The sequence below is a fragment of the Dendropsophus ebraccatus genome, chromosome 8, assembly GCF_027789765.1.
Source record: "Dendropsophus ebraccatus isolate aDenEbr1 chromosome 8, aDenEbr1.pat, whole genome shotgun sequence".
NCBI lineage: Eukaryota > Metazoa > Chordata > Amphibia > Anura > Hylidae > Dendropsophus > Dendropsophus ebraccatus.
In genome coordinates this window covers 6790858-6817597 of record NC_091461.1, presented here as the reverse complement: position 1 = coordinate 6817597, position 26740 = coordinate 6790858, and the positions used below count along the sequence as shown (strand labels likewise).

The following is a 26740-nucleotide window of genomic DNA, read 5'->3' as shown; positions in this document are numbered from 1 at the left end:
ATAACGGCCCAGGGCAGATGGAAAAGAAAATGAAAAGGGAAGAACTCCGATCAGAGAAGACGTCTCCTGTAAGTCACCTGATGTAACTGTACTTTAATTTATATGGTGTACAGAACCAGTGTAGAGCTGAGTGTGTTGATGGCATAGTGGTCGATTGAGAGGGGGTGGGGCGGGGGGGCCCCAATCAAAAGTTTGCTATGGGGCCCAGCCATTTCTAGTTACGCCCCTGACTGTCTATATAGTACAGCTGTTTGATGCACACATACATACACAAATTATATCTATAAGTATTAATAGTACTACTCCTCCATACACACATACTACTATAATTCTACAACTTTGCCTTAAAGTGACACTGTCACCTCCTTTTTCCATTCTTACATCTCTGCACAGGTGCAAAGGGTAAATTTAGCGTTTTTCATGCCTTATTTCATATCATACGTCATGGTGTTTGTTCAAGTAAAAAGTGTCCTTTTATCAACTGCAGATTGTATTAAGTGGGCGTGGCCTCGTGGCATTAGCGCCACTTAGCCCCGCCCACAATGCCACAGTTGGCCTCGCCCCCTCGCCGGCTATTGGAACAGGCTGGCGAAAGGTCTAGACCCCACCCCCTTTACGTCAGACAACCAATGGGCGTCAAGGGGGTGGGGCCATTGGTGCCGTTGTGGGCGGGGCTAAGTGACACTAATACCGTGAGGTCACGCCCACTTAATACAATCTGCAGTTGATAAAAGGACACTTTTTACTTGAACAAACATCATGACGTATGATATGAAATAAGGCATGAAAAACGCTAAATTTACCCTTTACACCTGTGTAGAGATTTCAGAATGCACAAAGGAAGTGACAGTGTCACTTTAAACATATATAATACTGCTATATAATACACACATACATTCACACATTACATCTATACGTATAAATAGTACCACCCCTCCTGTCACTTGCTCTCCATACGACGATGCCCTCCCTTCTTTCACTTGTTTCCTGTACACCAGTGCCCTCCCTCCTGTTCCCCGTACACCGGTGCCCTCCCTCCTGTTTCCCGTACACTGGTGCCCTCCCTCCTGTTCCCCGTACACTGGTGCCCTCCCTCCTGTTCCCCGTACACTGGTGCCCTCCCTCCTGTTCCCCGTACACTGGTGCCCTCCCTCCTTTTCCCCGTACACCGGTGCCCTCCCTCCTGTTCCCCGTACACCGGTGCCCTCCCTCCTGTTCCCCGTACACCGGTGCCCTCCCTCCTGTTCCCCGTACACCGGTGCCCTCCCTCCTGTTCCCCGTACACCGGTGCCCTCCCTCCTGTTCCCCGTACACTGGTGCCCTCCCTCCTGTTCCCCGTACACTGGTGCCCTCCCTCCTGTTCCCCGTACACTGGTGCTTTCCCTCCTGTTCCCCGTACACTGGTGCCCTCCATCCTGTTCCCCGTACACTGGTGCCCTCCCTCCTGTTCCCCGTACACTGGTGCTTTCCCTCCTGTTCCCCGTACACTGGTGCCCTCCATCCTGTTCCCCGTACACTGGTGCCCTCCCTCCTGTTCCCCGTACACTGGGGCCCTCCCTCCTGTTCCCCGTACACTGGTGCCCTCCCTCCTTTTCCCCGTACACCAGTGCCCTCCCTCCTGTTCCCCGTACACCGGGGCCCTCCCTCCTGTTCCCCGTACACCGGTGCCCTCCCTCCTGTTCCCCGTACACTGGTGCCCTCCCTCCTGTTCCCCGTACACTGGTGCCCTCCCTCCTGTTCCCCGTACACCAGTGCCCTCCCTCCTGTTCCCCGTACACTGGGGCTCTCCCTTTTGTCCCCCGTACACCGGTGCCCTACCTCCTGTTCCCCGTACACCGGTGCCCTCCCTCCTGTTCCCCGTACACCGGTGCCCTCCCTCTTGTCCCCCGTACACCGATGTCCTCCCTCCTGTTCCCCCGTACACCGATGTCCTCCCTCCTGTTCCCCGTACACTGGTGCCCTCCCTCCTGTTCCCCGTACACTGGGGCTCTCCCTTTTGTCCCCCGTACACCGGTGCCCTACCTCCTGTTCCCCGTACACCGGTGCCCTCCCTCCTGTTCCCCGTACACCGATGTCCTCCCTCTTGTCCCCCGTACACCGATGTCCTCCCTCCTGTTCCCCCGTACACCGATGTCCTCCCTCTTGTTCCCCGTACACCGATGTCCTCCCTCTTGTTCCCCGTACACCGATGTCCTCCCTCTTGTTCCCCGTACACCGATGTCCTCCCTCTTGTTCCCCGTACACCGATGTCCTCCCTCTTGTTCCCCGTACACCGGTGCCATCCCTCTTGTCCCCCGTACACCGATGTCCTCCATCTTGTTTCCCGTACACCGATGTCCTCCCTCCTGTTCCCCCGTACACCGATGTCCTCCCTGCCCTCTCGCCTTCCCTTCCCTGTACGTTTGTGTATACGGCTCTGATGTTGCTATCAGTGTTGCTGTACAGCTCAGCCAGAGATGGTATAGTAGTGACGCCAGTGCTAGTCCAGCACACAGGTGAGATGTTGGTACCTGCTTTGTGTTGTTGCTGACTGTTTTCCCCAGAAATGGTCGGTGACCTGTCGGCTTGTGATGGGTCCCTTGGGCTCTTGTCACGGTAGTCCTGAGTGGCAATTGACCCACCCGCACTATCAGTACCGCCACCCACAGAAAGGGGAAAAATAACCCATGGTGTAGGGATAGTGTGTACAGGTGCTGGTGCGGAGGAAGAGATGACGGAGTCCCAGTGATATAAAAAATATACCAGCTTTACTGTGAAGTATCTTAGTAATACATTACACTTTGGCAGCAGTAGATAAATCTTTACACGGACTGTAGCGCTTGAACTCGTTTTGCTGAGGAGATGCTTGAGGAAGTAGAGTAGAGTACAGGTAGTTTAGCGGTACTTAAAGAGTTGGAAGTACAGTAGAGTAGAGAAGAGGAGTTTGTCAAGGGAGTCCCAACACAATGTAATACTGTGCTCTGCCGGAACTTGAGAGAATACTTGAGAGTAAGAAGTTTACTTGTACCCGTGTATAGTCTTTAGTCTGACCTCCTTCTCCCCTAAAGTATCGAGTAGGTGGAAGTGTCCTCTTAGGATGAAACAAGCCCCAGCCTTGATTACCTGGATGAAGCTAAGTTCCCTGGGCGTCCCAGTTACCTACACTGCAAAATAGAATACGTAGACCTTCTGGTAGCTTTGTCCTATGCGGGCTAGTTCCTCTTGTATAGACTGGTTCACGGTGTGGGCCAGGATGTTCCTAGACTCTTCTCCCTTAGTAGTATTTAGCACTGCATAGTAGATACAATAAGAATACTGTAATAACGGGTTGTCTCTAGCTGCATCTGCATACAGTCGTGTCTTAGGGTGCGTTTACACAGAAAGATTTATCTGACAGATTTTGGAAGCCAAAGCCAGAAATGGATTTAAAAAGAGCTTAGATCCCAGTCTATCCTTTATGACCTGATCCCTGTTTATAGTCTGCTCCTGGTTTTGGCTTCAAAGATCTGTCAGATAAATCTGTCTGTGTAAATGCACCATTAGACTCAACTCAACTGAACTAACTTGTCCCGGACGAGGGTCCTGGCAGAGCCAGGCCTTGGCTTGGCTACAGCAGGGACGTCTGCTCTGTGTGTGCTGCTCCCACGAGAATCTGGGTAAAAAATGACGCTACACCTCCTACCACCAAGTAACTTCCTACAGGGGCTAAGTAAGGTACCCTGTGAGTGGTGGAAAGGAATGTGTGCAAGAAAAAGAAAAGAAGAGATAGATTAGAAGTGGAGAGCATCTCCTATAGGTCAGCAAAAGCACATGGTACATACAAAATAGTAACCCATCCTTAAAGGGGTAGTCTGGCAGTGGGGCATTTTTTTCCTGACACCAGGGAGTAGGTGGCTGAGGGAAACGACGTCCACTCACCTCCCCGGCTCCAGTGGCGGGTCCTGTATCGCGGTGCTCCAGTCCCTGGTACCCAGCCGCTTCTTGGTGTCTGACGCGGGTCCGAGATGTGACGTCTCAGGTCCGCTCAGCCAGTCAGGGACGGAGGCGGGATCTGTTTCAAGTCCGCTCAGATCCCGCTTCTGTCACTGACTGGCTGAGTGGACCTGAGACGTATGGTCTCGGGCCCGCATCAGATACCAGGAAGCGGCCGGGAACCGGGGACCAGAGCGCCGCGATGCGGGACCCGCAGCTGGAACCGGAGAGGTGAGTGGACGTTGTTTCCCTCAGCCACCTCCTCCCCGTTGTCAGGAAAAAAATGCCCCCCTCTCGCCAGAGTACCCCTTTAACTTCAGCTGTGCAACATATGAGCATACATATAGAAAACACTGACATCTAGTGGTGAAACCTCAAAGTGCACTTCATCACCACTTAACCTGGAGTAAGAAGCTTTTGCGACAGGTGTACAGGTGAAAACAACACCCGTGGTGGGACACCACAAACTGGTGCCCTTCCTCCTGTCACTTGTTCCCCGTACACCGATGCCCTCTCTCCTGTCACTCGTAGAGACACAGTGGCTTACAGTAAAGAGAATATTGTAATTTATATACTATACTGTGGAGGAAGTGGTGTATTCTCTCCAGTCTGACACAGTGCTCTCTGCTGCCACCTCTGTCCATGTCAGGAACTGTCCAGAGCAGGAGAGATTTGCTCTGGGATTTGCTGCTGCTCTGGACAGTTCCTGACATGGACAGTACTGGAAGATGAGATTTTGAAATTGAAGTAAATTACAAATCTGTACCTGACACCAGTGGAATTTCAATGTGTTTTGGGACCAGATTAAAGAATTCTTATCCACCTGAAACGCATTATGTGTGTTATCTATCTGTCCCCCAGGAACGGGCTCCGCGATGTGGCTGCTGTGTCTTCTCTTCTCTGTGGACGTGACTCTGGCTCAGTCTAACAAAATCCCGTAAGTAGAATCACTGCCATACGTGACACCTTCCTGTATACATTGTCTATGCTGCGCAGCTTTCAGTCCTTTTCAATGGGTGACTACCATTGCTTTACTGTACATGTACCAACTTTCTTTTCTCTATACAGGGAGCTGACTTGTTTAGGCTCCTCTGCTATACAGGGGGCTGCACCTCCATGCTGCACAGACTTGTCTAGGTTCCTCGGCTTGACAGGGGGCTGCACCTCCATGCTGTACATACTTGTTTAGGTTCCTCGGCTTTACAGGGGGCTGCACCTCCATGCTGCACAGATTTCTTTAGGCTCCTCCGCTTTACAACGGGGTGCTCCTCCATGCTTCACAGAGTTGTTTAGGTTCATCGGCTATACAGGGGGCTGTACCTCCATGCTGCACAGATTTCTTTAGGCTCCTCTGCTATACAGGGGGCTGCACCTCCATGCTGCACAGACTTCTTTAGGCTCCTCTGCTATACAGGGGGCTGCACCTCCATGCTGCACAGACTTCTTTAGGCTCCTCCGTTATACAAGGGGCTGCACCTCCATGCTGCACAGACTTCTTTAGGCTCCTCTGCTATACATGGGGCTGCACCTCCATGCTGCACAGACTTCTTTAGGCTCCTCCGTTATACAAGGGGCTGCACCTCCATGCTGCACAGACTTCTTTAGGCTCCTCTGCTATACATGGGGCTGCACCTCCATGCTGCACAGACTTCTTTAGGCTCCTCCGTTATACAAGGGGCTGCACCTCCATGCTGCACAGACTTCTTTAGGCTCCTCCGCTATACAGGGGGCTGTACCTCCATGCTGCACAGACTTCTTTAGGCTCCTCCGCTATACAGGGGGCTGCACCTCTATGCTGCACAGACTTCTTTAGGCTCCTCCGCTATACAGGGGGCTGTACCTCCATGCTGCACAGACTTCTTTAGGCTCCTCCACTATACAGGGGGCTGCACTTCTATGCTGCACAGATTTCTTTAGGCTCCTCTGCTATACAGGGGGCTGCACCTCCATGCTGCACAGACTTCTTTAGGCTCCTCCGTTATACAAGGGGCTGTACCTCCATGCTGCACAGACTTCTTTAGGCTCCTCCCCTATAATAGAAGAATATTGCATGAATAATAATAGTCAGAGGTGTTCTTGTCTTTGCAGATCCTTTGGATTGTTCATCTCCCCGGACCTGTATCATCCATCCACAGAGACCTTCTGCCTGCACTCCTCCCCGGACCTGCAGGGATACTCACAGTTATCGGTGGATCTGAAGACCTCATCCGGAACAGTTAACCTATATACAGTCCAAGCAGACAGCCCCAGATGGCACTGCCAGTCCTTCCAGGTGCCGAGCCCATCATATCATAGGAATTATAATGGAGGGCATTCACCCCAAGTACCCTAAGTGCACAAGGTGTATAGTAAGAGATGTGGTAGGGGGCCCCACTATATGGACAGCAGTGGATCCTGGAGCTTTACATAGAGGCCCAGCAGTGTATCTGCCCCTTATATACAGTAGTCACCTATAGAGATATGTATATAGCTGGTGGCCGCTCTGGTGTCTCATATTACTGAAATAACACGTCCTATCCCCAATCTCAGGTCCCTGAACCTTCAGGCAACATGGAGAAAGTCACCGTAACCGTCCAGGGACAGAAGAGCGAGGGGAAGAAGATCGAGTTCAGCTCCAAGGAACTGACCCTGAGGAAGAAGAAAACGGGAACCTTCATCCAGACCGACAAGGCTGTGTACAGACCGGGACAGAAAGGTGAGGGCTTATAGATCTATACAGGGTACAGGGTATATAGGGGGGAAGGCCTATAGATATATACAGGGTACAGGGTATATAGGGGGGAAGGCCTATAGATCTATACAGGGTACAGGGTATATAGGGAGGAAGGCCTATAGATATATACAGTGTACAGGGTATATAGGGGAGGAAGGCCTATAGGTCTATACAGGGTACAGGGTATATAGGGGAGGAAGGCCTATAGATCTATACAGGGTACAGGGTATATAGGGGAGGAAGGCCTATAGGTCTGTACAGGGTATATAGGGGGGAAGGCTCATAGATATATACAGTATATAGGGGGGAAGGCCTATAGATCTATACAGGGTACAGGGTATATAGGGGGGAAGGCCTATAGATATATACAGGGTATATAGGGGGGAAGGCCTATAGATCTATACAGGGTACAGGGTATATAGGGAGGAAGGCCTATAGATCTATACAGGGTACAGGGTATAAAGGGGAGGAAGGCCTATAGATATATACAGGGTACAGGGTATATAGGGGAGGAAGGCCTATAGGTCTGTACAGGGTATATAGGGGGGAAGGCTCATAGATATATACAGTATATAGGGGGGAAGGCCTATAGATCTATACAGGGTACAGGGTATATAGGGGAGGAAGGCTCATAGATCTATACAGGGTACAGGGTATATAGGGGAGGAAGGCCTATAGATCTATACAGGGTACAGGGTATAAAGGGGAGGAAGGCCTATAGATCTATACAGGGTACAGGGTATATAGGGGAGGAAGGCTCATAGATATATAAAGGGTACAGGATATATAGGGGAGGATGGCCTATAGATCTATACAGTATATAGGGGAGGAAAGCCTATGGATATATACAGCGTACAGGGGAGGAAGGCCTATAGATATATACAGTATACAGGGGAGGAAGGCCTATAGATATATACAGTATATAGGGGAGTAAGGCCTATAGATATATACAGGGTACAGGGTATATAGGGGAGGAAGGCTCATAGATATATACAGTATATAGGGGAGGAAGGCCTATAGGTCTATACAGGGTACAGGGTATATAGGGGAGGAAGGCTTATAGATATATACAGGGTACAGGGTATATAGTGGGGAAGGCCTATAGATATATACAGTATATAGGGGAGGAAGGCCTATAGATATACACAGTATATAGGGGAGGAAGGCCTATAGATATATACAGTATATAGGGGAGGAAGGCCTATAGATATATACAGTGTACAGGGTATATAGGGGAGTAAGGCCTATAGATATATACAGTATATAGGGGAGGAAGGCCTATAGATATACACAGTATATAGGGGAGGAAGGCCTATAGATATATACAGTATATAGGGGAGGAAGGCCTATAGATATATACAGGGTACAGTGTATATAGGGGAGGAAGGCCTATAGATATATACAGGGTACAGGGTATATAGGGGAGGCAGGCCTATAGATATATACAGTATATAGGGGAGGAAGGCATATAGATATATACAGTATATAGGGGAGGAAGGCCTATAGATATATACAGGGTACAGTGTATATAGGGGAGGAAGGCCTATAGATATATACAGGGTACAGGGTATATAGGGGAGGCAGGCCTATAGATATATACAGTATATAGGGGAGGAAGGCCTATAGATATATACAGTATATAGGGGAGGAAGGCCTATAGATATACACAGTATATAGGGGAGGAAGGCCTATAGATATATACAGTATATAGGGGAGGAAGGCCTATAGATATATACAGAGTACAGGGTATATAGGGGAGTAAGGCCTATAGATATATACAGGGTAGAGGGTATATAGGGGGGAAGGCCTATAGATATATACAGTATATAGGGGAGGAAGGCCTATAGATATATACAGGGTACAGTGTATATAGGGGAGGAAGGCCTATAGATATATACAGGGTACAGGGTATATAGGGGAGGCAGGCCTATAGATATATACAGTATATAGGGGAGGAAGGCCTATAGATATATACAGTATATAGGGGAGGAAGGCCTATAGATATATACAGTGTACAGGGTATATAGGGGAGGAAGGCCTATAGATATACAGGGTATATAGGGGGGAAGGCTCATAGATCTATACAGGGTACAGGGTATATAGGGGAGGAAGGCCTATAGATATATACAGGGTACAGGGTATATAGGGAGGAAGGCCTATAGATATATACAGGGTACAGGGTATATATAGTGGAGGAAGATCTATGGATACATATATACATAGCAGATACAGGGGAGGAAGGTCTATAGATAAATAGTGCTTATTTCATGTAATACAATGGGGAATAATTAGAAATCCTATAATGTGATTACTGGAATGTTCTATAGATTCTGTCTATCAGATACTTATTCTCCTCATTGTATAGAGGACATATATAGGGAGAAAGGCAATAGATAGTATACAGGACATATAAGATAAAAGGCCTTCAAATACCTAAAGGATACATGACATATACAGAGAGTATCGATGATACATACTGACTAACACAGGGCAGTGCTATAATACATATGTAACACTAGGGGGAGCCATAGCAGCACATCTGTATCAGCCACATCCATACACAGGATATCTAACAAATCTGTGCTACTTCTCCTAGGACATAGAACCCGTCACCCAGAACAGACATCTTGACAAGGCTGTGTAGTCACAGTATAGAGTGGAGGCCGTGTAGTCACAGTATAGAATGGAGGGGGTGTAGTCACAGTATAGAATGGAGGCCGTGTAGTCACAGTATAAAATGGAGGCCGTGTAGTCACAGTATAGAATGGAGGCCGTGTAGTCACAGTATAGAATGGAGGCCGTGTAGTCACAGTATAGAATGGAGGCCGTGTAGTCACAGTATAGAATGGAGGCCGTGTAGTCACAGTATAGAATGGAGGGGGTGTAGTCACAGTATAGAATGGAGGCCGTGTAGTCACAGTATAGAGTGGAGGGGGTGTAGTCACAGTATAGAATGGAGGCCGTGTAGTCACAGTATAGAATGGAGGGGGTGTAGTCACAGTATAGAATGGAGGCCGTGTAGTCACAGTATAGAATGGAGGCCGTGTAGTCACAGTATAGAATGGAGGCCGTGTAGTCACAGTATAGAATGGAGGCCGTGTAGTCACAGTATAGAATGGAGGCCGTGTAGTGACAGTATAAAATGGAGGCCGTGTAGTCACAGTATAGAATGGAGGCCGTGTAGTCACAGTATAGAATGGAGGCCGTGTAGTCACAGTATAGAATGGAGGGGGTGTAGTCACAGTATAGAATGGAGGCCGTGTAGTCACAGTATAGAATGGAGGCCGTGTAGTCACAGTATAGAATGGAGGCCGTGTAGTCACAGTATAGAATGGAGGGGGTGTAGTCACAGTATAGAATGGAGGCCGTGTAGTCACAGTATAGAATGGAGGGGGTGTAGTCACAGTATAGAATGGAGGCCGTGTAGTCACAGTATAGAATGGAGGCCGTGTAGTCACAGTATAGGAATGGAGGCCGTGTAGTCACAGTATGAATGGAGGCCGTGTAGTCACAGTATAGAATGGAGGCCGTGTAGTCACAGTATAGAATGGAGGCCGTGTAGTCACAGTATAGAATGGAGGCCGTGTAGTCACAGTATAGAATGGAGGCCGTGTAGTCACAGTATAAAATGGAGGCCGTGTAGTCACAGTATAGAATGGAGGCCGTGTAGTCACAGTATAGAATGGAGGCCGTGTAGTCACAGTATAGAGTGGAGGCCGTGTAGTCACAGTATAGAATGGAGGCCGTGTAGTCACAGTATAGAATGGAGGCCGTGTAGTCACAGTATAGAATGGAGGCCGTGTAGTCACAGTATAGAATGTAGGCCGTGTAGTCACAGTATAAAATGGAGGCCGTGTAGTCACAGTATAGAATGGAGGCCGTGTAGTCACAGTATAGAATGGAGGCCGTGTAGTCACAGTATAGAATGGAGGCCGTGTAGTCACAGTATAGAATGGAGGCCGTGTAGTCACAGTATAGAATGGAGGCCGTGTAGTCACAGTATAGAATGGAGGGGGTGTAGTCACAGTATAGAATGGAGGCCGTGTAGTCACAGTATAAATGGAGGCCGTGTAGTCACAGTATAGAATGGAGGCCGTGTAGTCACAGTATAAATGGAGGCCGTGTAGTCACAGTATAAAATGGAGGCCGTGTAGTCACAGTATAGAATGGAGGCCGTGTAGCCACAGTATAGAATGGAGGCCGTGTAGTCACAGTATAGAATGGAGGCCGTGTAGTCACAGTATAGAATGGAGGCCGTGTAGTCACAGTATAGAGTGGAGGCCGTGTAGTCACAGTATAGAGTGGAGGCCGTGTAGTCACAGTATAGAATAGAGGCTGGGTAGTCACAGTATAGAATGGAGGCCGTGTAGTCACAGTATAGAATGGAGGCCGTGTAGCCACAGTATAGAATGGAGGCCGTGTAGTCACAGTATAGAGTGGAGGCCGTGTAGTCACAGTATAGAATGGAGGCCGTGTAGTCACAGTATAGAATGGAGGCCGTGTAGTCACAGTATAGAATGGAGGGGGTGTAGTCACAGTATAGAATGGAGGCCGTGTAGTCACAGTATAGAATGGAGGCCGTGTAGTCACAGTATAGAATGGAGGGGGTGTAGTCACAGTATAGAATGGAGGCCGTGTAGTCACAGTATAGAATGGAGGCCGTGTAGTCACAGTATAGAATGGAGGCCGTGTAGTCACAGTATAGAATGGAGGCCGTGTAGTCACAGTATAGAATGGAGGCCGTGTAGTCACAGTATAGAATGGAGGCTGTGTAGTCACAGTATAGAATGGAGGCTGTGTAGTCACAGTATAGAATGGAGGCCGTGTAGTCACAGTATAGAATGGAGGCCATGTAGTCACAGTATAGAATGGAGGGGGTGTAGTCACAGTATAGAATGGAGGCCGTGTAGTCACAGTATAGAATGGAGGCCGTGTAGTCACAGTATAGAATGGAGGCCGTGTAGTCACAGTATAGAATGGAGGCCGTGTAGTCACAGTATAGAATGGAGGCCGTGTAGTCACAGTATAAAATGGAGGCCGTGTAGTCACAGTATAGAATGGAGGCCGTGTAGTCACAGTATAGAATGGAGGCCGTGTAGTCACAGTATAGAATGGAGGCCGTGTAGTCACAGTATAGAATGGAGGGGGTGTAGTCACAGTATAGAATGGAGGGGGTGTAGTCACAGTATAGAATGGAGGCCGTGTAGTCACAGTATAGAATGGAGGCCGTGTAGTCACAGTATAGAATGGAGGCCGTGTAGTCACAGTATAGAATGGAGGCCGTGTAGTCACAGTATAGAATGGAGGGGGTGTAGTCACAGTATAGAATGGAGGCCGTGTAGTCACAGTATAGAATGGAGGGGGTGTAGTCACAGTATAGAATGGAGGCCGTGTAGTCACAGTATAGAATGGAGGCCGTGTAGTCACAGTATAGAATGGAGGCCGTGTAGTCACAGTATAGAATGGAGGCCGTATAGTCACAGTATAAAATGGAGGCCGTGTAGTCACAGTATAGAATGGAGGCCGTGTAGTCACAGTATAGAATGGAGGCCGTGTAGTCACAGTATAGAATGGAGGCCGTGTAGTCACAGTATAGAATGGAGGCCGTGTAGTCACAGTATAGAATGGAGGCCGTGTAGTCACAGTATAAAATGGAGGCCGTGTAGTCACAGTATAAAATGGAGGCCGTGTAGTCACAGTATAGAATGGAGGCCGTGTAGTCACAGTATAAAATGGAGGCCGTGTAGTCACAGTATAAAATGGAGGCCGTGTAGTCACAGTATAGAATGGAGGCCGTGTAGTCACAGTATAGAATGGAGGCCGTGTAGTCACAGTATAAAATGGAGGCCGTGTAGTCACAGTATAAAATGGAGGCCGTGTAGTCACAGTATAGAATGGAGGCCGTGTAGTCACAGTATAGAATGGAGGCCGTGTAGTCACAGTATAGAATGGAGGCCGTGTAGTCACAGTATAGAATGGAGGCCGTGTAGTCACAGTATAGAATGGAGGGGGTGTAGTCACAGTATAGAATGGAGGCCGTGTAGTCACAGTATAAAATGGAGGCCGTGTAGTCACAGTATAGAATGGAGGCCGTGTAGTCACAGTATAAAATGGAGGCCGTGTAGTCACAGTATAAAATGGAGGCCGTGTAGTCACAGTATAGAATGGAGGCCGTGTAGTCACAGTATAGAATGGAGGCCGTGTAGTCACAGTATAGAATGGAGGCCGTGTAGTCACAGTATAGAATGGAGGCCGTGTAGTCACAGTATAGAATGGAGGCCGTGTAGTCACAGTATAGAATGGAGGCCGTGTAGTCACAGTATAGAATGGAGGGGGTGTAGTCACAGTATAGAATGGAGGGGGTGTAGTCACAGTATAGAATGGAGGGGGTGTAGTCACAGTATAGAATGGAGGGGGTGTAGTCACAGTATAGAATGGAGGCCGTGTAGTCACAGTATAGAATGGAGGCCGTGTAGTCACAGTATAGAATGGAGGCCGTGTAGTCACAGTATAGAATGGAGGCCGTGTAGTCACAGTATAGAATGGAGGGGGTGTAGTCACAGTATAGATTGGAGGCTGCGTATTCACAGTATAGAATGGAGGCCGTGTAGTCACAGTATAGAATGGAGGCCGAATAGTCACAGTATAGAATGGAGGCCGAGTAGTCACAGTAAAGAATGGAGGCCGTGTAGTCACAGTATAGAATGGAGGCCGAGTAGTCACAGTAAAGAATGGAGGCCGCGTAGTCAGTCCTGTTGTATTACCCATAATGCAGTGTAATCTGCAGGTCATGTACCCATAATGCAGTGTGATGTTCAGGTCCTGTACCCATAATGCAGTGTGATGTGCAGGTCCTGTTGTATTACCCATAATGCAGTGTGATGTGCAGGTCCTGTACCCATAATGCAGTGTGATGTGCAGGTCCTGTACCCATAATGCAGTGTGATGTGCAGGTACTGTACCCATAATGCAGTGTGATGTGCAGGTCCTGTTGTATTACCCACAATGCACTGTGATCTGCAGGTCCTGTTGTATTACCCATAATGCACTGTGATTTGCTGTCTTCATCTGATGCGTTTACTGTCTCCCCCCTCAGTCATGTTCCGGATTGTTACACTTGATCAAGACTTGGAAGTGCTCAATAAAACAGTGAGTGTAATAGATGAGATGCCCTCAGTGTTATATAAAGTGTATTACATTATTTATCATAACATATATATATAATCACATTAAAAAGGGGGAAGGTAAAGTGTACCTGTCATTTGTAAAAACTTTTTACATGTCATAGCGACATCTGTGGTGTCCCACTACGTGTTTCTTTTCTTCCTACACCTTGGTAAAAGTGTCTCCCTCTAGTGTCACAGGATAGGACAGGAGGCCGCCGTTCCTTACTCCAACCACTAGATGTCACTCTCACAAAGCACAGCTGCAGATAACACTAGGTTCAGCTACACTCACCCCTTTCTCTCTGCAGTCTGCACTTCCTTGAGGTATTCAGTCTAGTTCTAGACAGAGAGGAGAGCAGACCTGTTTTCCACAACTAGCTACCCAACCACTATGGGTAACTAGACTAGAACCCTAGGAAAGCTGGAGACGAGGGAGTCTCACCCCTTGCCTACGCCATGGATTGACTCTATAACACAGGACAGTTGACCACCTTACAGAAAGGGACTGCTTATTCAAGACTGGACCTGCAGTAGAGCACAATGCCAGCAAGCCGCTCTCTACTGACAAGATGCATAACTTTGTAGGAAGGGTTCTATGTGCCAGCTCCACCCAGAGCAGAGACCTGGGACTTGTACTACCCCAGAGGATAGGTCACCCGACACTGTGGGGCAGAAGGTGGTTAGATAAGATAACTGGGACTCATCCATACGTCAGTACAAGGATTCTTTAACACTAAGAGACACTTCACCACATTCCAGCACATAGTACATTAGGCAAGGGCCCTCCTATCCGGTCCCTGACACTAAATTCTGTTGTCTTCTATCAACTCACCCGTTTTGCCTTTTAGAATTCTATTGATTTTTGCACTGATCACTGTTTGTCACTGTTTTTGCACTAAGTACCTGAGATCAGTAAAGTTTGAAAATTGCTTAAAGTGGGACATCTCTGCCGCTGCACTTGCACCTACACTCTGTAGTCCTAACCAAGGTCCGGTTCCCGTGTGTCCAGGTGTGGGCGTTACCGCTCCTGGCCACCAAGACAAGTAGCCCCCCCAAACACCAGAACCCCCAGCAGGCCCAACATCAGCACCACGGCAGATCATAGGGAAATGTCAAAAGTTTTGATCAGTCCGGGTGTGAGTGTTCATACCTGTGCTGATCGGGAGAACGAGCTGGGAAAAGACCACGCTCTGTGTTAAAAAAAAAAAAAGTCTGGCTGAGGCTATGTCCCCACTACCTAGTAACAACGGTTGTTCTTTAGTGAACGGCCATTATGTGCTCATTAGGATGTAGTGGGGACATAAAATAAGTCTACAGGGCCCGACTTACACAGAGTGCGTCCTCTTCCTGCAGCGCAGTCTTCTCTCGGCTCGTGCTTCCAATCAGTACAGGTGTGAACACTCAGACCCGGACCGATCAAAACTTTTGAGATGTCTCTCTCTATGACATATCTATATGAAAAGCCGAAGGTGTTTACAAACAACAGTGACTCTTTTAGAGACTCGACCATTTATTCTCTTATGTATCCATCCAACCATATAACCCAATAACTATATAACCCTATAACTATATAACCATATAACCCTATAACTATACAACCCTATAACTATATAACCCTATAACTATCCAACCATATAACCCTATAACCCAATAACTATACAACCGTATAACCCTATAACTATATAACTATATAACCCTATAACCATATAACCCTAAAACCCTTGTGGAGATCTTTAGTAGGGGTAGCCCTTTTATGAGCTGGAGCTATTAGCACCTGTGTGCAAGGTGTGTACTGGAGTGGGGAGGGAATGGCAGGTCCCTCTACCAAACCTACCTGCCATTCCAATAAAATCCAGGCCCGGAAATAATAAACAACAGTTCAGCAGAATATCTTTCCCGGAGTTTACCACCTCATCCCCGCTAGCAGCCTTGGTGAGTATCTTACCATTCACCTTTCTACACCCTATAACCATATAACCCTATAGTTATATAACCATATAACCATATAACCTTATAACCCTATAACCATATAACCCTATAATTATATAACCCTACAACTATATAACCCTACAACCATGCTCTATATAGTACACACTCAATATAATGCATTTCCACAGCCTTACAGTCTACCTGTCATGATCGGCCCCTCCAGATTAGCGTCAAGATCCTCTGCTAATCTGGAAGGTCGGGGCTCCGTGGATGCGTAGACGCAATCAGACTTTTATCTGCATTATCATCTGATTGCGTCTCTGTATGCATAGAGACCCGACCTTCTAGATTGGCAGAGGATCTCTCATGTTTGGATCTGGAAGGGCCAAACCACATGGTGAAGGGGATGGCATATTATCTATATCCCTCCAGTTCTTTAATGCTCTGGTCTTCACTATCACCGCTCAGCCAAGCCGTGGACACGGCTGCAGCTGCTGATTGGCTGAGCCATGACAGTAAGGACTGGAGAGCTAAGTATAATTTCCCACCCCCCACCCCACCGGAGCATAGTCACACTGTCACTTTCAGATGAACCAGATACTATCCACCCTGCGTACCTGGTTACTCCAGCCTCCCATTGTTTTCAATGGGGCTCGTTACTCAAGTTGAGCACTAGAGCAGTGAAAAATACACAACAGGTGTATTTTTGTGCTTGCCCTTCTCTAATAACCATCCATAAATATATTTGTCAATCCATCAATTTATTAGCTCTGTTATGCTCATTAGCTCATGATGATCGACTGTAGATGATGACCGGCTGTAGCTGATGATCGGCTGTATATAATGATCGGCTATATATAATGATCGGCTGTATATAATGATCGACTGTAGATGATGACCGGCTGTAGCTGATGATCGGCTGTATATAATGACTGGCTGTACATGATGACCGGCTGTAGATGATGATCGACTGAACATGATCGGCTGTATATGATGACCGGCTGTAGATGATGATCGACTGAACATGATCGGCTGTATATGATGTTCCCCAGTACATGATGATCTCCTGTAGATAATGATCGGCTGTACATGATGACCCCCTGTAGATGACGATCGGCTGTAGATGATGGATCCATTTATCTCACTTATTACATGTAATGTGATTTCTATTTTTTTCTTCTCTTGTCAGTATCCGCTGGTCGAGCTCCAGGTGAGATTTTGGTTACTGCGGCTTTGTTATATTATCAGACCTGGATCGTATACAAGAAACACGCTCAAGAGACACTGACTTTATACAAGGAACCGTGCTCAGGAGACACTGACCTTATACAGGAGACGACACTCAGGAGACATTGACCTTATACAGGGGACACTGCTAGATAAAGCTAGTGTTTGGTGAGGCGTCTGCTAGTTGTGAGTGAGGCATTCTCTAGTTGTTAGTGAGGCGTCCTCTAGTTGTTGGTGAGGCAATCTATAGTTGTGGACGAGGCACCCCCTAGTTGTTGGTGAGGCGCCTTCTAATTGTTGGTGAGGCAATCTATAGTTGTGAGTGAGGCGTCTTCTAGTTTTTGGTGAGGCAATCTATAGCTGTTGGTGAGGCGTCCTCTAGTTCTTGGTGAGGCAATCTATAGTTGTTGGTGAGGAGCCCTCTAGTTCTTGGTGGGGCGCCCTCTAGTTCTTGGTGAGGCATCCTCTATTTGTTGGTGAGGCGCCCTCTAGTTGTTGGTGAGGCGCCCTCTAGTTGTTGGTGAGGCGCCCCCTAGTTGTTGGTGAGGCACCCCCTAGTTGTTGGTGAGGCACCCCCTAGTTGTTGGTGAGGCACCCTCTAGTTGTTGGTGAGGCACCCCCTAGTTGTTGGTGAGGCAATCTATAGTTGTGGGTGAGGCACCCCCTAGTTGTTGGTGAGGCACCCCCTAGTTGTTGGTGAGGCAATCTATAGTTGTGAGTGAGGCGTCCTCTAGTTCTTGGTGGGGCGCCCTTTAGTTGTTGGTGAGGCGTCCTCTAGTTGTTGGTGAAGCGCCCTCTAGTTGTTGGTGAGGCGCCCTCTAGTTGTTGGTGAGGCGCCCTCTAGTTGTTGGTGAGGCGCCCTCTAGTTGTTGGTGAAGCGCCCTCTAGTTGTTGGTGAGGCGCCCTCTAGTTGTTGGTGAGGCACCCCCTAGTTGTTGGTGAAGCGCTCTCTAGTTGTTGGTGAGGCACCCCCTAGTTGTTGGTGAGGCACCCCCTAGTTGTTGGTGAGGCGCCCTCTAGTTGTTGTTGAGGCGCCCTCTAGTTGTTGGTGAGGCACCCCCTAGTTGTTGGTGAGGCACCCCCTAGTTGTTGGTGAGGCACCCCCTAGTTGTTGGTGAGGCGCCCTCTAGTTGTTGGTGAGGCGCCCTCTAGTTGTCGTTGAGGCACCCTCTAGTTGTCGGTGAGGCACCCCCTAGTTGTCGGTGAGGCACCCCCTAGTTGTCGATGAGGCGCTCTCTAGTTGTTGGTGAGGCACCCCCTAGTTGTTGGTGAGGCGCTCTCTAGTTGTTGGTGAGGCGCCCCCTAGTTGTTGGTGAGGCACCCTCTAGTTGTCGTTGAGGCACCCTCTAGTTGTCGGTGAGGCACCCCCTAGTTGTCGGTGAGGCACCCCCTAGTTGTTGGTGAGGCACCCCCTAGTAGTAATGTCTGGACAAGAACATACAGGAGACATTGACCTTATACAGGGGACACTGCTCGGGTGTAGGGGCAAGTTTCAGACGTATAAACCCTCAGTATTCCATCTTAGGTTCCATTTTATTAATACTGATCTGCAGGATCCCCAGAACAACCGCTTGGCCCAGTGGAAAGATGTCCGCGCTGAATCACGGATTGCAGAAGTCTCCCATGAGCTGTCTCCTGAAGCACAGTCAGGAAAATACATCATAAAAGCCGAAGGCACATCGCAGGATTTCACTGTGGATAAATATGGTAAGTAATGCAGATTGAGGTGAGGTGTATATGACTTATAGAAGGTTTGGATTGTTTGGGGAATAGTCAGATAATTTGGAGAAGTTTCAAATGATTTAGAGAATGTCTGGTTGATCTGATGGAAGGTTCAATGAGAGAAGGTAATGGAAAGCAGAGGTCTAGATAATATGGAGAATCTCGTAATGATTTGGAGAAGGTTCATATGATTTAGGGAAGCTGAGGATGACTTGGAGAAGGTTCATATAGGGAAGCTGAGGATGATATGGAGAAGATTCATATGATTTAGGGAAGCTGAGGATGATATGGAGAAGGTTCATATGATTTAGGGAAGCTGAGGATGATATGGAGGAGATTCATATAGGGAAGCTGAGGATGATATGGAGAAGATTCATATGATTTAGGGAAGCTGAGGATGATATGGAGAAGGTTCATATGATTTAGGGAAGCTGAGGATGATATGGAGAAGGTTCATATGATTTAGGGAAGCTGAGGATGATATGGAGAAGGTTCTTATGATTTAGGGAAGCTGAGGATGATATGGAGAAGGTTCTTATGATTTAGGGAAGCTGAGGATGATATGGAGAAGGTTCGTATGATTTAGGGAAGCTGAGGATGATATGGAGAAGGTTCTTATGATTTAGGGAAGCTGAGGATGATTTGGAGAAGATCTGGAATGTTTGGACACAGATAACTAGAGAAAGTCTAGATAATTTGGTAAAGGTATAGATCAGTGATACTACGTATCATTCAAATGCAAAGCCCTCCCTGCCCTTTTCCCATGATGCTTTGCCATAAATGTTTTGTTTTTTTCTTTTGTAATGACCTTTCCATTGGTTGAGGTTCTGTCTCGTTTCTTTAGTCCTCCCAAAGTTTGATGTGACGGTAGAAGGCCCAGATTCCGTCTCCATCATGGATGACGTTCTTTCCATCTCAGTAACAAGCAGGTAAGTTGTACAGGATATGTCAGCTCCTTATCTCTTTTGTGTTTCTTGCTTTGTATAATTTTTGTGGATTTGTTGGGTGTTCAGTTCTTTAGGAAGATACCCATCGTTGTTGTCATCCATTTTGTTAGAAGTTGTCATTTTTCTTCAACTCTTCTTCTATGTTACAGATACACATATGGAGAAAAAGTGCAAGGCAATGCAAACCTTAAAGTCTGTCAAAAAAAGAGACCGATGTACTGGGGTTGGAGGAGACAGAGAGAAGAAACAAAAGATAAGAGTGACGACCTCTGCTTTACCCACAATGCTAAGGTATGAAGCGGGAGGAGTAGACTGGACTAAAGTCATGAGGTCCAAAGCCACAAAGGACACATAAGACCTGGACAGCAGGTTAATTTATATACACTACTTATTATTGTCAGACTGAGGGTCCTCCGAGAAATCAAACTGAGGAGCAGCTGGTAAGACTGGGCAAATAGCAAGTGAACCCCCTGAACCATTTAAAGCCCACCGAACCTAATGAACGTCTAGCGTCCAGAACTTCAGCGTGACACCTGTTTACCTGCTCCACCGTCATCCTCTATAAAGTGATAGATGCTGGAAATTTAGATAGAAGGATATTGGGATATTTTCCTATATACCTGTTTATCAGTATAGTAGGGTAAGAAAGTCTTCAGGTTGGGGTTGCTCCCATTGGGGGGAGTGCTCCAAGAGTTATTGAAACCTTTCAGGTCTTCATAGGGCCCACCATCTGCCCAGCATTCTTCCCCCTTAGTGCCCATTCTCTGCCCAGCATCCTTTCCCCCTTAGGGCCCATTCTCTGCCCAGCATCCTTTCCCCCTTAGGGTCCATTCTCTGCCCAGCATCTTTCCCTCTAAGGGCCCACCCTCTGCCCAGCATCCTTTCCCCTTAGAGCTCACCCTCTGCCCAGTATCCTTTCTTCTTAGGGCCCACCCTCTGCCCAGTATCCTTTCTTCTTAGGGCCCACCCTCTGTCCAGTATCCTTTCCCCTTAGGACCCACCCTCTGCCCAGCATCCTTTCCCCTTAGGACCCACCCTCTGCCCAGCATCCTTTCCCCTTAGAGCTCACCCTCTGCCCAGTATCTTTTCTTCTTAGGGCCCACCCTCTGCCCAGTATCCTTTTCCCTTAGGGCCCACCCTAATCTTCGCTCCGGTGCACTGTTAGGAGCACTGCAGCGTCATCGGCCCGCTCCTTCTAATGATAATCAATAGAGCAGATGCAGCAGTGCACCGGAGCGAAGATTACTACAACAGCGTGGGACCGGCGCCGGGGAGGAAGGTAACACACATACCTTCCTCCTCAGTGACCCAGGCGCCATAAGGGGCTATCAGCAGGTTAGACGAATCCCCTTTTAATGCAACACCATGTGCAAGAAAAAAAAAGCACTTACTTTTGGTGGAAATTCCACTTTGGGAACTCTTCAGCACTTCGCTTACATGTGAACCTGCCCTTAAAGGGGTTGTCCAGGGAGCAGGAAATGTAAACAATATTTTCAGCAACGTCTTGTGGGCATTGTGATCACCCTCACCCCATGATCATGATATTGTGCCTGCCCCCTCATCTTGGAAGGAATCTTTTAAATGAAGAGCTGGGGAGCAAGGAAACACAGTACATTTTCTGCTCCCCAGACAACCTCTAAGGACTCACTCATCCACTCACTGCGCACAATGCTCTCTGTGATCCCGACACTGACCCATTCTCTTCACAGACCGACAGCTCCGGGAAACTACAGTCAGAGGTGAAGTTATCTCAGTTCAATATGCGGGATAGTGAATATTCAAGAGAACTTGAGGTGGAGGCGTCACTGGAAGAGGAAGGGACGGGTAATACGTCTTTATATCAATTATCACAGACTGCGAAAACATTGCATCGTTTGTTTTAGTGAACAGCTACATCCTGCCCTGCGGAAGGAAGATATTAGGATTCTACCAGATAGATATATGTAGATTGTGGCGTACGGACACTCAAAGATGGACCATACTAAGAAAACTATGTAAAACTATAGTTTTTAGTAAATATTCACTATTTCATTATTCTTTGCAATTACCTATAGCCAAATGAACAACAATAAAAAACCCAACCCTAGTCCTGCTCATACAGATGCAGGACCTATAGGAAGAGAAGGTGTAGATAACCCAGGCAACTATGTCAAGATATTGGCCTATACCACTCTGGTGCATGGTGTAACAGGCTCTTCAGCTCTGAGCCAGCAGCATCAATGGCACAGCGGGGATATAGATGGGCTTTGAGTTGTTCTCTGTCCATGTAGTGCTTTGGTTGTATCATTAAGTTCCTTCTTTTTCTTCTTTCACCTTCTCAGAAGTGACTTTCAGCGCTCCCAAGAAGATAATCAGCCTTAAGTCCGAGCTCACCAAGCTGTCATTTAAAGACACCAAGCGGTATTACCAGCCCGGGGCCCCATACAGAGGCAAGGTGAGTGAAGAGAGGCCCCTGGCTTACATTACTCTGGATACAATTAGTGCTGTCAACACTCTGTTCGGTGGTGCCCGTGGATGATCATGCATATAGGAAGCAAGAAGTTCCCGGCACTCATCTCCCCACTGTCTATCGGGTTTGTTTACCTTAGCAAACGGCATACAGACATCGTGTTCAACAGACAGGACACGCTTCGGCATAGCCTTCCTCTGCCATGTTACTTTAGACCCTGTGTAATGCTTCATCTACCATTTGGAGGCGCTGCAGGGAAACAAAACACTTTCTGCCTTGGGTAACCCCAATCACTGGGGTAGTATGGGGGTGGGGGCTTTTGGGACCGTCCAAATCTTAGGACTCCCCTAATAAAATTCTTGTATTTTCTCCACATTAGTTGGTGTTGGAGTCTTATGATGGAAAGCGTCTCGCCGATAAGAAGGTTCATCTTAGCATCCAAGCACAAGGAAAGACCCAGAAAGAGACGTATGTGACCAATTCTGCGGGGGAGGTCCCATTCCAGCTGCCTACATCCAAATGGGGCACAGACTCCGTTTCAATACGGGTAAATATACAGGAATTCCAGTCGGCCATCCATATTCTCTAAACCCTTCCATTGCAGAGTACAAAAGACTTTGCAGCGCTCTTACACCAGTCTATGTCTCCCCAGACTAGATGATGACCACAGGCTAGATCTTATGGCTGCATACATGTTTGGGGATCTGCAGGCATTGGTAGGAGGCATGACTTGTAGGGTGGTAGATACAAATAATGAAAAAGTTGCCTGGAGGAACAGAACGATAGGGGTCCGGGAGCTGAGGGTTAAGGGTTCTGATTAGTGTTGAGCGGAGATGTAGAACTGTTCAGGTTCGGCAAAACGTTTGCCATTTGACTTCTCGAAACCCGAACAGTTCGGCATCTCCACTCAGTGACTTTTAAATTTTTAGTCTTTTTATAGACATGGTTTATGTTCTTAAGGATGGTTTTTGTTCCTGTTTCTTTATTTCAGGCCACCAGCGATGACAAGGACGAGCCCTACATCTATAACAAAGTGCCCATCCGTTACGGCTCTGCCTATCTCTACCTGGACGGCATACATGTGACCACCAATAGCTCCGTGTACATCCACCCGATAAAGAGCTCGGCGCAGAGTCATGAGAATGTCATGGTGACAGTGGATTTTACCACTGAGGAGAAAGATGGAGAAGACGTTGAGTTTTTCTATGTGGTAAGTAAAGTAGAGAAAAGAGAAAAAGGAAAGGGATGTAAGCAGTAAAGTTTCCATTCCATAATAGCAAGCGAAGAGCTAAGAAAGTATATTAGATCTTAGATAAATCCGACGGGACCTGCGCCTGCCTCGCGGCTCTGGAGCTGGTGTAGATTTCTCCCATGATTTCCACCTGCTAGCAGGTATAATTCATGGTAAATCATACGCGGATGCCCCTTAATTCTTTACTATGGGTTAGGATGGCTTTTGCTCCAGTCCCCACCATGAAGGGTTCCCTTTATGATAAGACTGACCCTGTAACTACTGCTAGGCTGTCCATCTTTAGGATTGGTCTTGCTCAGTATCTCAGTGTCTGCTTGTTTTTCAGGTCATTGTCAATAACAGAGTGACCCTCGGAGGAGAGAAGAAGGTGGAGAAGTCAGAGTGTACGTCCCCCCCCCCCCCACACCCTCTGATCTGCATTGACATCTCTTCCAGCTTCTTATACATGTAACTTACAGATCTTCTCCTATTTCCCAGATCTTTCCAGATCCTTCCAGTTCCCCATTCCTATTGCGGATATTTCTCCATCTGGAAAGTTGTTGGTTTTCACCATGCCCAAGTCTGGAGGAATCGCTGCTGACACAGCAGAAGCCCAAGTGACTCCTCGTCTGAAACATAAGGTGGGTGTCCCTCTAGGGCTGGGGGGTGGTTAAGGCCTTTAAAATGTATTTGTCATGCAGGCCCACTGCAAGATCAGCCATGATTTCCTCACTTAGTCTGGAAGTTTGGATCTTCATGGATATGAACATTTAATGAGACCATAATGCGCACGCACCCTATTCTGATCCAATGGGAGTTGCGTACATTATGATCTCATTGCGTGTTCGTGTCCCTGGACACTTGAACTTCTGGATTAAGAGTGGAAAATGCTGCTGACCTGGCAGAGCGCCATCATGACAGGTACACTTGACTATGGGGAGGTATGGAAGCAGGCAAGTCTCAGAACTCACACTTTGGGGTCTGGGATCTTTGGGGGTTCCAGTAGTCAGACTGCACCTGATCAGAGCGTTATGGCGTATTCTGCATAGTGGATGGTGACAAAACACTCTAGTCTGGATATAACTGAATCCACTATGTAAGCACTTGGTTTAGTGCCTCTGGATGTAACTAGAAGTCTATTCCCTGACAGCAAGAAGAGATCTTGGAACCAGGAGGAAATTGCTATAAAAAGTCTATTAGGAGCTTTTATATGTAGAACTGAAAAACCTTTTCATGCAGAATGGGCGGATCTCGTTCCGCATTAGCAGGATGTACCTGGCAGAATGTAAGCCTGTGAGTTCAGTGATATAGTGTGTCCGTCGTCTCGTCTCTTCCAGGTCAGTCTGAAGTTCTCGGAGGCAGAAGCTCTGCCAGGTTCAGACATCCAGCTGCATCTTCAGGCTAATGGCGGCTCCATGTGTGCGCTGCGGGCGGTGGATAAAAGCGTCGTGATGATGAAACCGGAGGCTGAACTCACCGAGAGCAAGGTACCTGCCAACACTGTACTTTAATCAAGGTCGTACAGGAGCTGTGGTGCGGCCCAGTCATCCTGTCACTTGCTCTGTTCTGTCAACAATTTTTTTTTTTTTTTACAGAATTGGAAAAATTTGTTCTTATATAAATATAACTACAACTGTAGTAAAAGGATAGTAATAAACTAATAAATAAGAAAAGTAATATTCATCATAATAATAGTAATGATGTAAGAATAAATGTTGTGACTTCTCTGATTACAGATACAGAACCTGGTGCAAGTGCCGCGCTCCTATATATCACAGGGACTCGACTATAACTATTGTCGAGAAAAAGAGCCAAAGCCTCGTGTTATCGACGATAGTTTATTCAGTTCAGACAGCTGGGGATGGTGGGGAGGAAGAACATATCCTGAGAAGAAGAAGGACCTCCAGAACATCATCCAGGTCAGTCTCTCCTAATGGCTTATTCTGTAAGTAAGGTCAGCCCATTACAGGCTGGTGAGGTGGCAGGCCGAGTGTTGCTTCTTATTCTCCATATCACTGACTGATCCCCTCCTCCGCAGGACATGGGTCTGTATATTCTGTCGAGCTGGGATATTGTCGCTCCGACCATCTGTAAGATGCAACGTAAGTAATCCTGTGCGTGTCACATTAGATTATTGTTAATACCAATGGCGGTATACTGTATCTGGGAGACGGGGTCCTTCCCTATCATCACAAGGTGAGTGCCGGACTCTCATCCTGTTAATATTGTATTTACGAGTGACTCATTTTATCCTAAAGGAGGTCTACAGCCGTCCATAAGAGCCGGGTGTTTTTGTACATGTTTCTGCAGTATACGATCAGTGTATACTTCCCTGTATTCCTTGGTTGTTGTGGGAGGAGACTCCAGGGTCACATAAAAATATGCAAAAAGAGTCAGTGGAGCCTCATTTAAGAGTCTCGAAATACGGGACTACTCAGATATCCCACCAGGGAAGGACCAAGCAAAGTGGCCCTTCAGTCAATATCCGACTCAATTAGCTGTTTCAGGGTGTTGCCCCTCATCAGTTTGGAGTAGGATTCCGGCATATGTGTTTTTCCCAGGAATCAATGCACCTAGGATTTCACTGTATTGTGCGCTTTAACCGGCAGCCGACAGTGTCGTCTTTGGCTGGTCTCCCCGAGATCAATGATCTGTTTTCCAAGATCACATGACATTCAGCAAAGTGTGTCCATCCTTACCTTTTCGTGTGTTAAAGTGGTAGTTATGTTATATCCATAGGATGCTCCATTTATTCTCTACAGAGCCGTCAAATGTCTAGGATAGGGCAAAACTACTCTAGAATACCCAATCAAGGACACCAATTTTCCATGATACAAATTCAGTACTTTATGGTGACGTCCTATGAAAACTGGTGGTAGCACATACAGTAGCATAAACAACACAATGTAAACTATTTGCGGCGAGTGTCGTGACATCAAGCATTTTCAGAGCTGATGCCAGACACCTTAAGATAAGCTAAGTCATAAAGAAAGGTGAGGATGGACACCTCTTTGTGGCAGGAGATGATGACTGGCAGATATATCCTCTGCACGGGGTGGAATCGACCAGTGGCCTGTATTGTAAGTCACTGATGAAGATTACATTTCTAAGTACATTTGACTTTCACAGACTATGCAGCGCTGATGTAAGTGGAGGCAGTGACAGATACAAGACTGAATGCTGTGTTGCTGGGCACTCATTTTACCATCCTCACTGTGGATAAAAGGAGTACTGTGTCTGCAGTAAACAACAAGGGTTGCATCTGGTATTACAGCTCAGGTCCTTTTTCTTAGACTGTGTTCACACATTGCTGCTGCATGACTGCAGTGTTTTTACTGTGGTTATGCTGTAAACTGTAAGGCTCGCAATCTGGTGATGTGCTGGGTCTCGACATAGCCAACATCA

The 26740-nt window shown here is 47.4% G+C and overlaps 1 protein-coding gene across 3 annotated transcripts in view; it reads left to right on the top strand.

Moving 5' to 3' along the window:
• Window positions 1-26740, top strand: part of LOC138799016 (alpha-2-macroglobulin-like protein 1) — an 89649-nt gene that overhangs the window by 15707 nt on the left and 47202 nt on the right. For 2 of the 3 annotated variants that reach the window (XM_069979712.1, XM_069979711.1), the window contains exons 1-10: window positions 19808-19946; window positions 21365-21479; window positions 21977-22089; window positions 22484-22651; window positions 23096-23314; window positions 23682-23739; window positions 23834-23976; window positions 24673-24822; window positions 25072-25254; window positions 25374-25437. In XM_069979712.1, the coding sequence (XP_069835813.1) occupies window positions 19869-19946; window positions 21365-21479; window positions 21977-22089; window positions 22484-22651; window positions 23096-23314; window positions 23682-23739; window positions 23834-23976; window positions 24673-24822; window positions 25072-25254; window positions 25374-25437 (1291 nt within the window). In that variant the 5' untranslated portion in view covers window positions 19808-19868. Of the gene's footprint in view, window positions 1-4812; window positions 4889-6039; window positions 6224-6480; window positions 6647-13760; window positions 13814-16948; window positions 16970-18539; window positions 18694-19552; window positions 19638-19804; window positions 19947-21364; window positions 21480-21976; window positions 22090-22483; window positions 22652-23095; window positions 23315-23681; window positions 23740-23833; window positions 23977-24672; window positions 24823-25071; window positions 25255-25373; window positions 25438-26740 lie in introns of those variants that run through there. The other variant, XM_069979713.1, reaches the window with a different exon arrangement.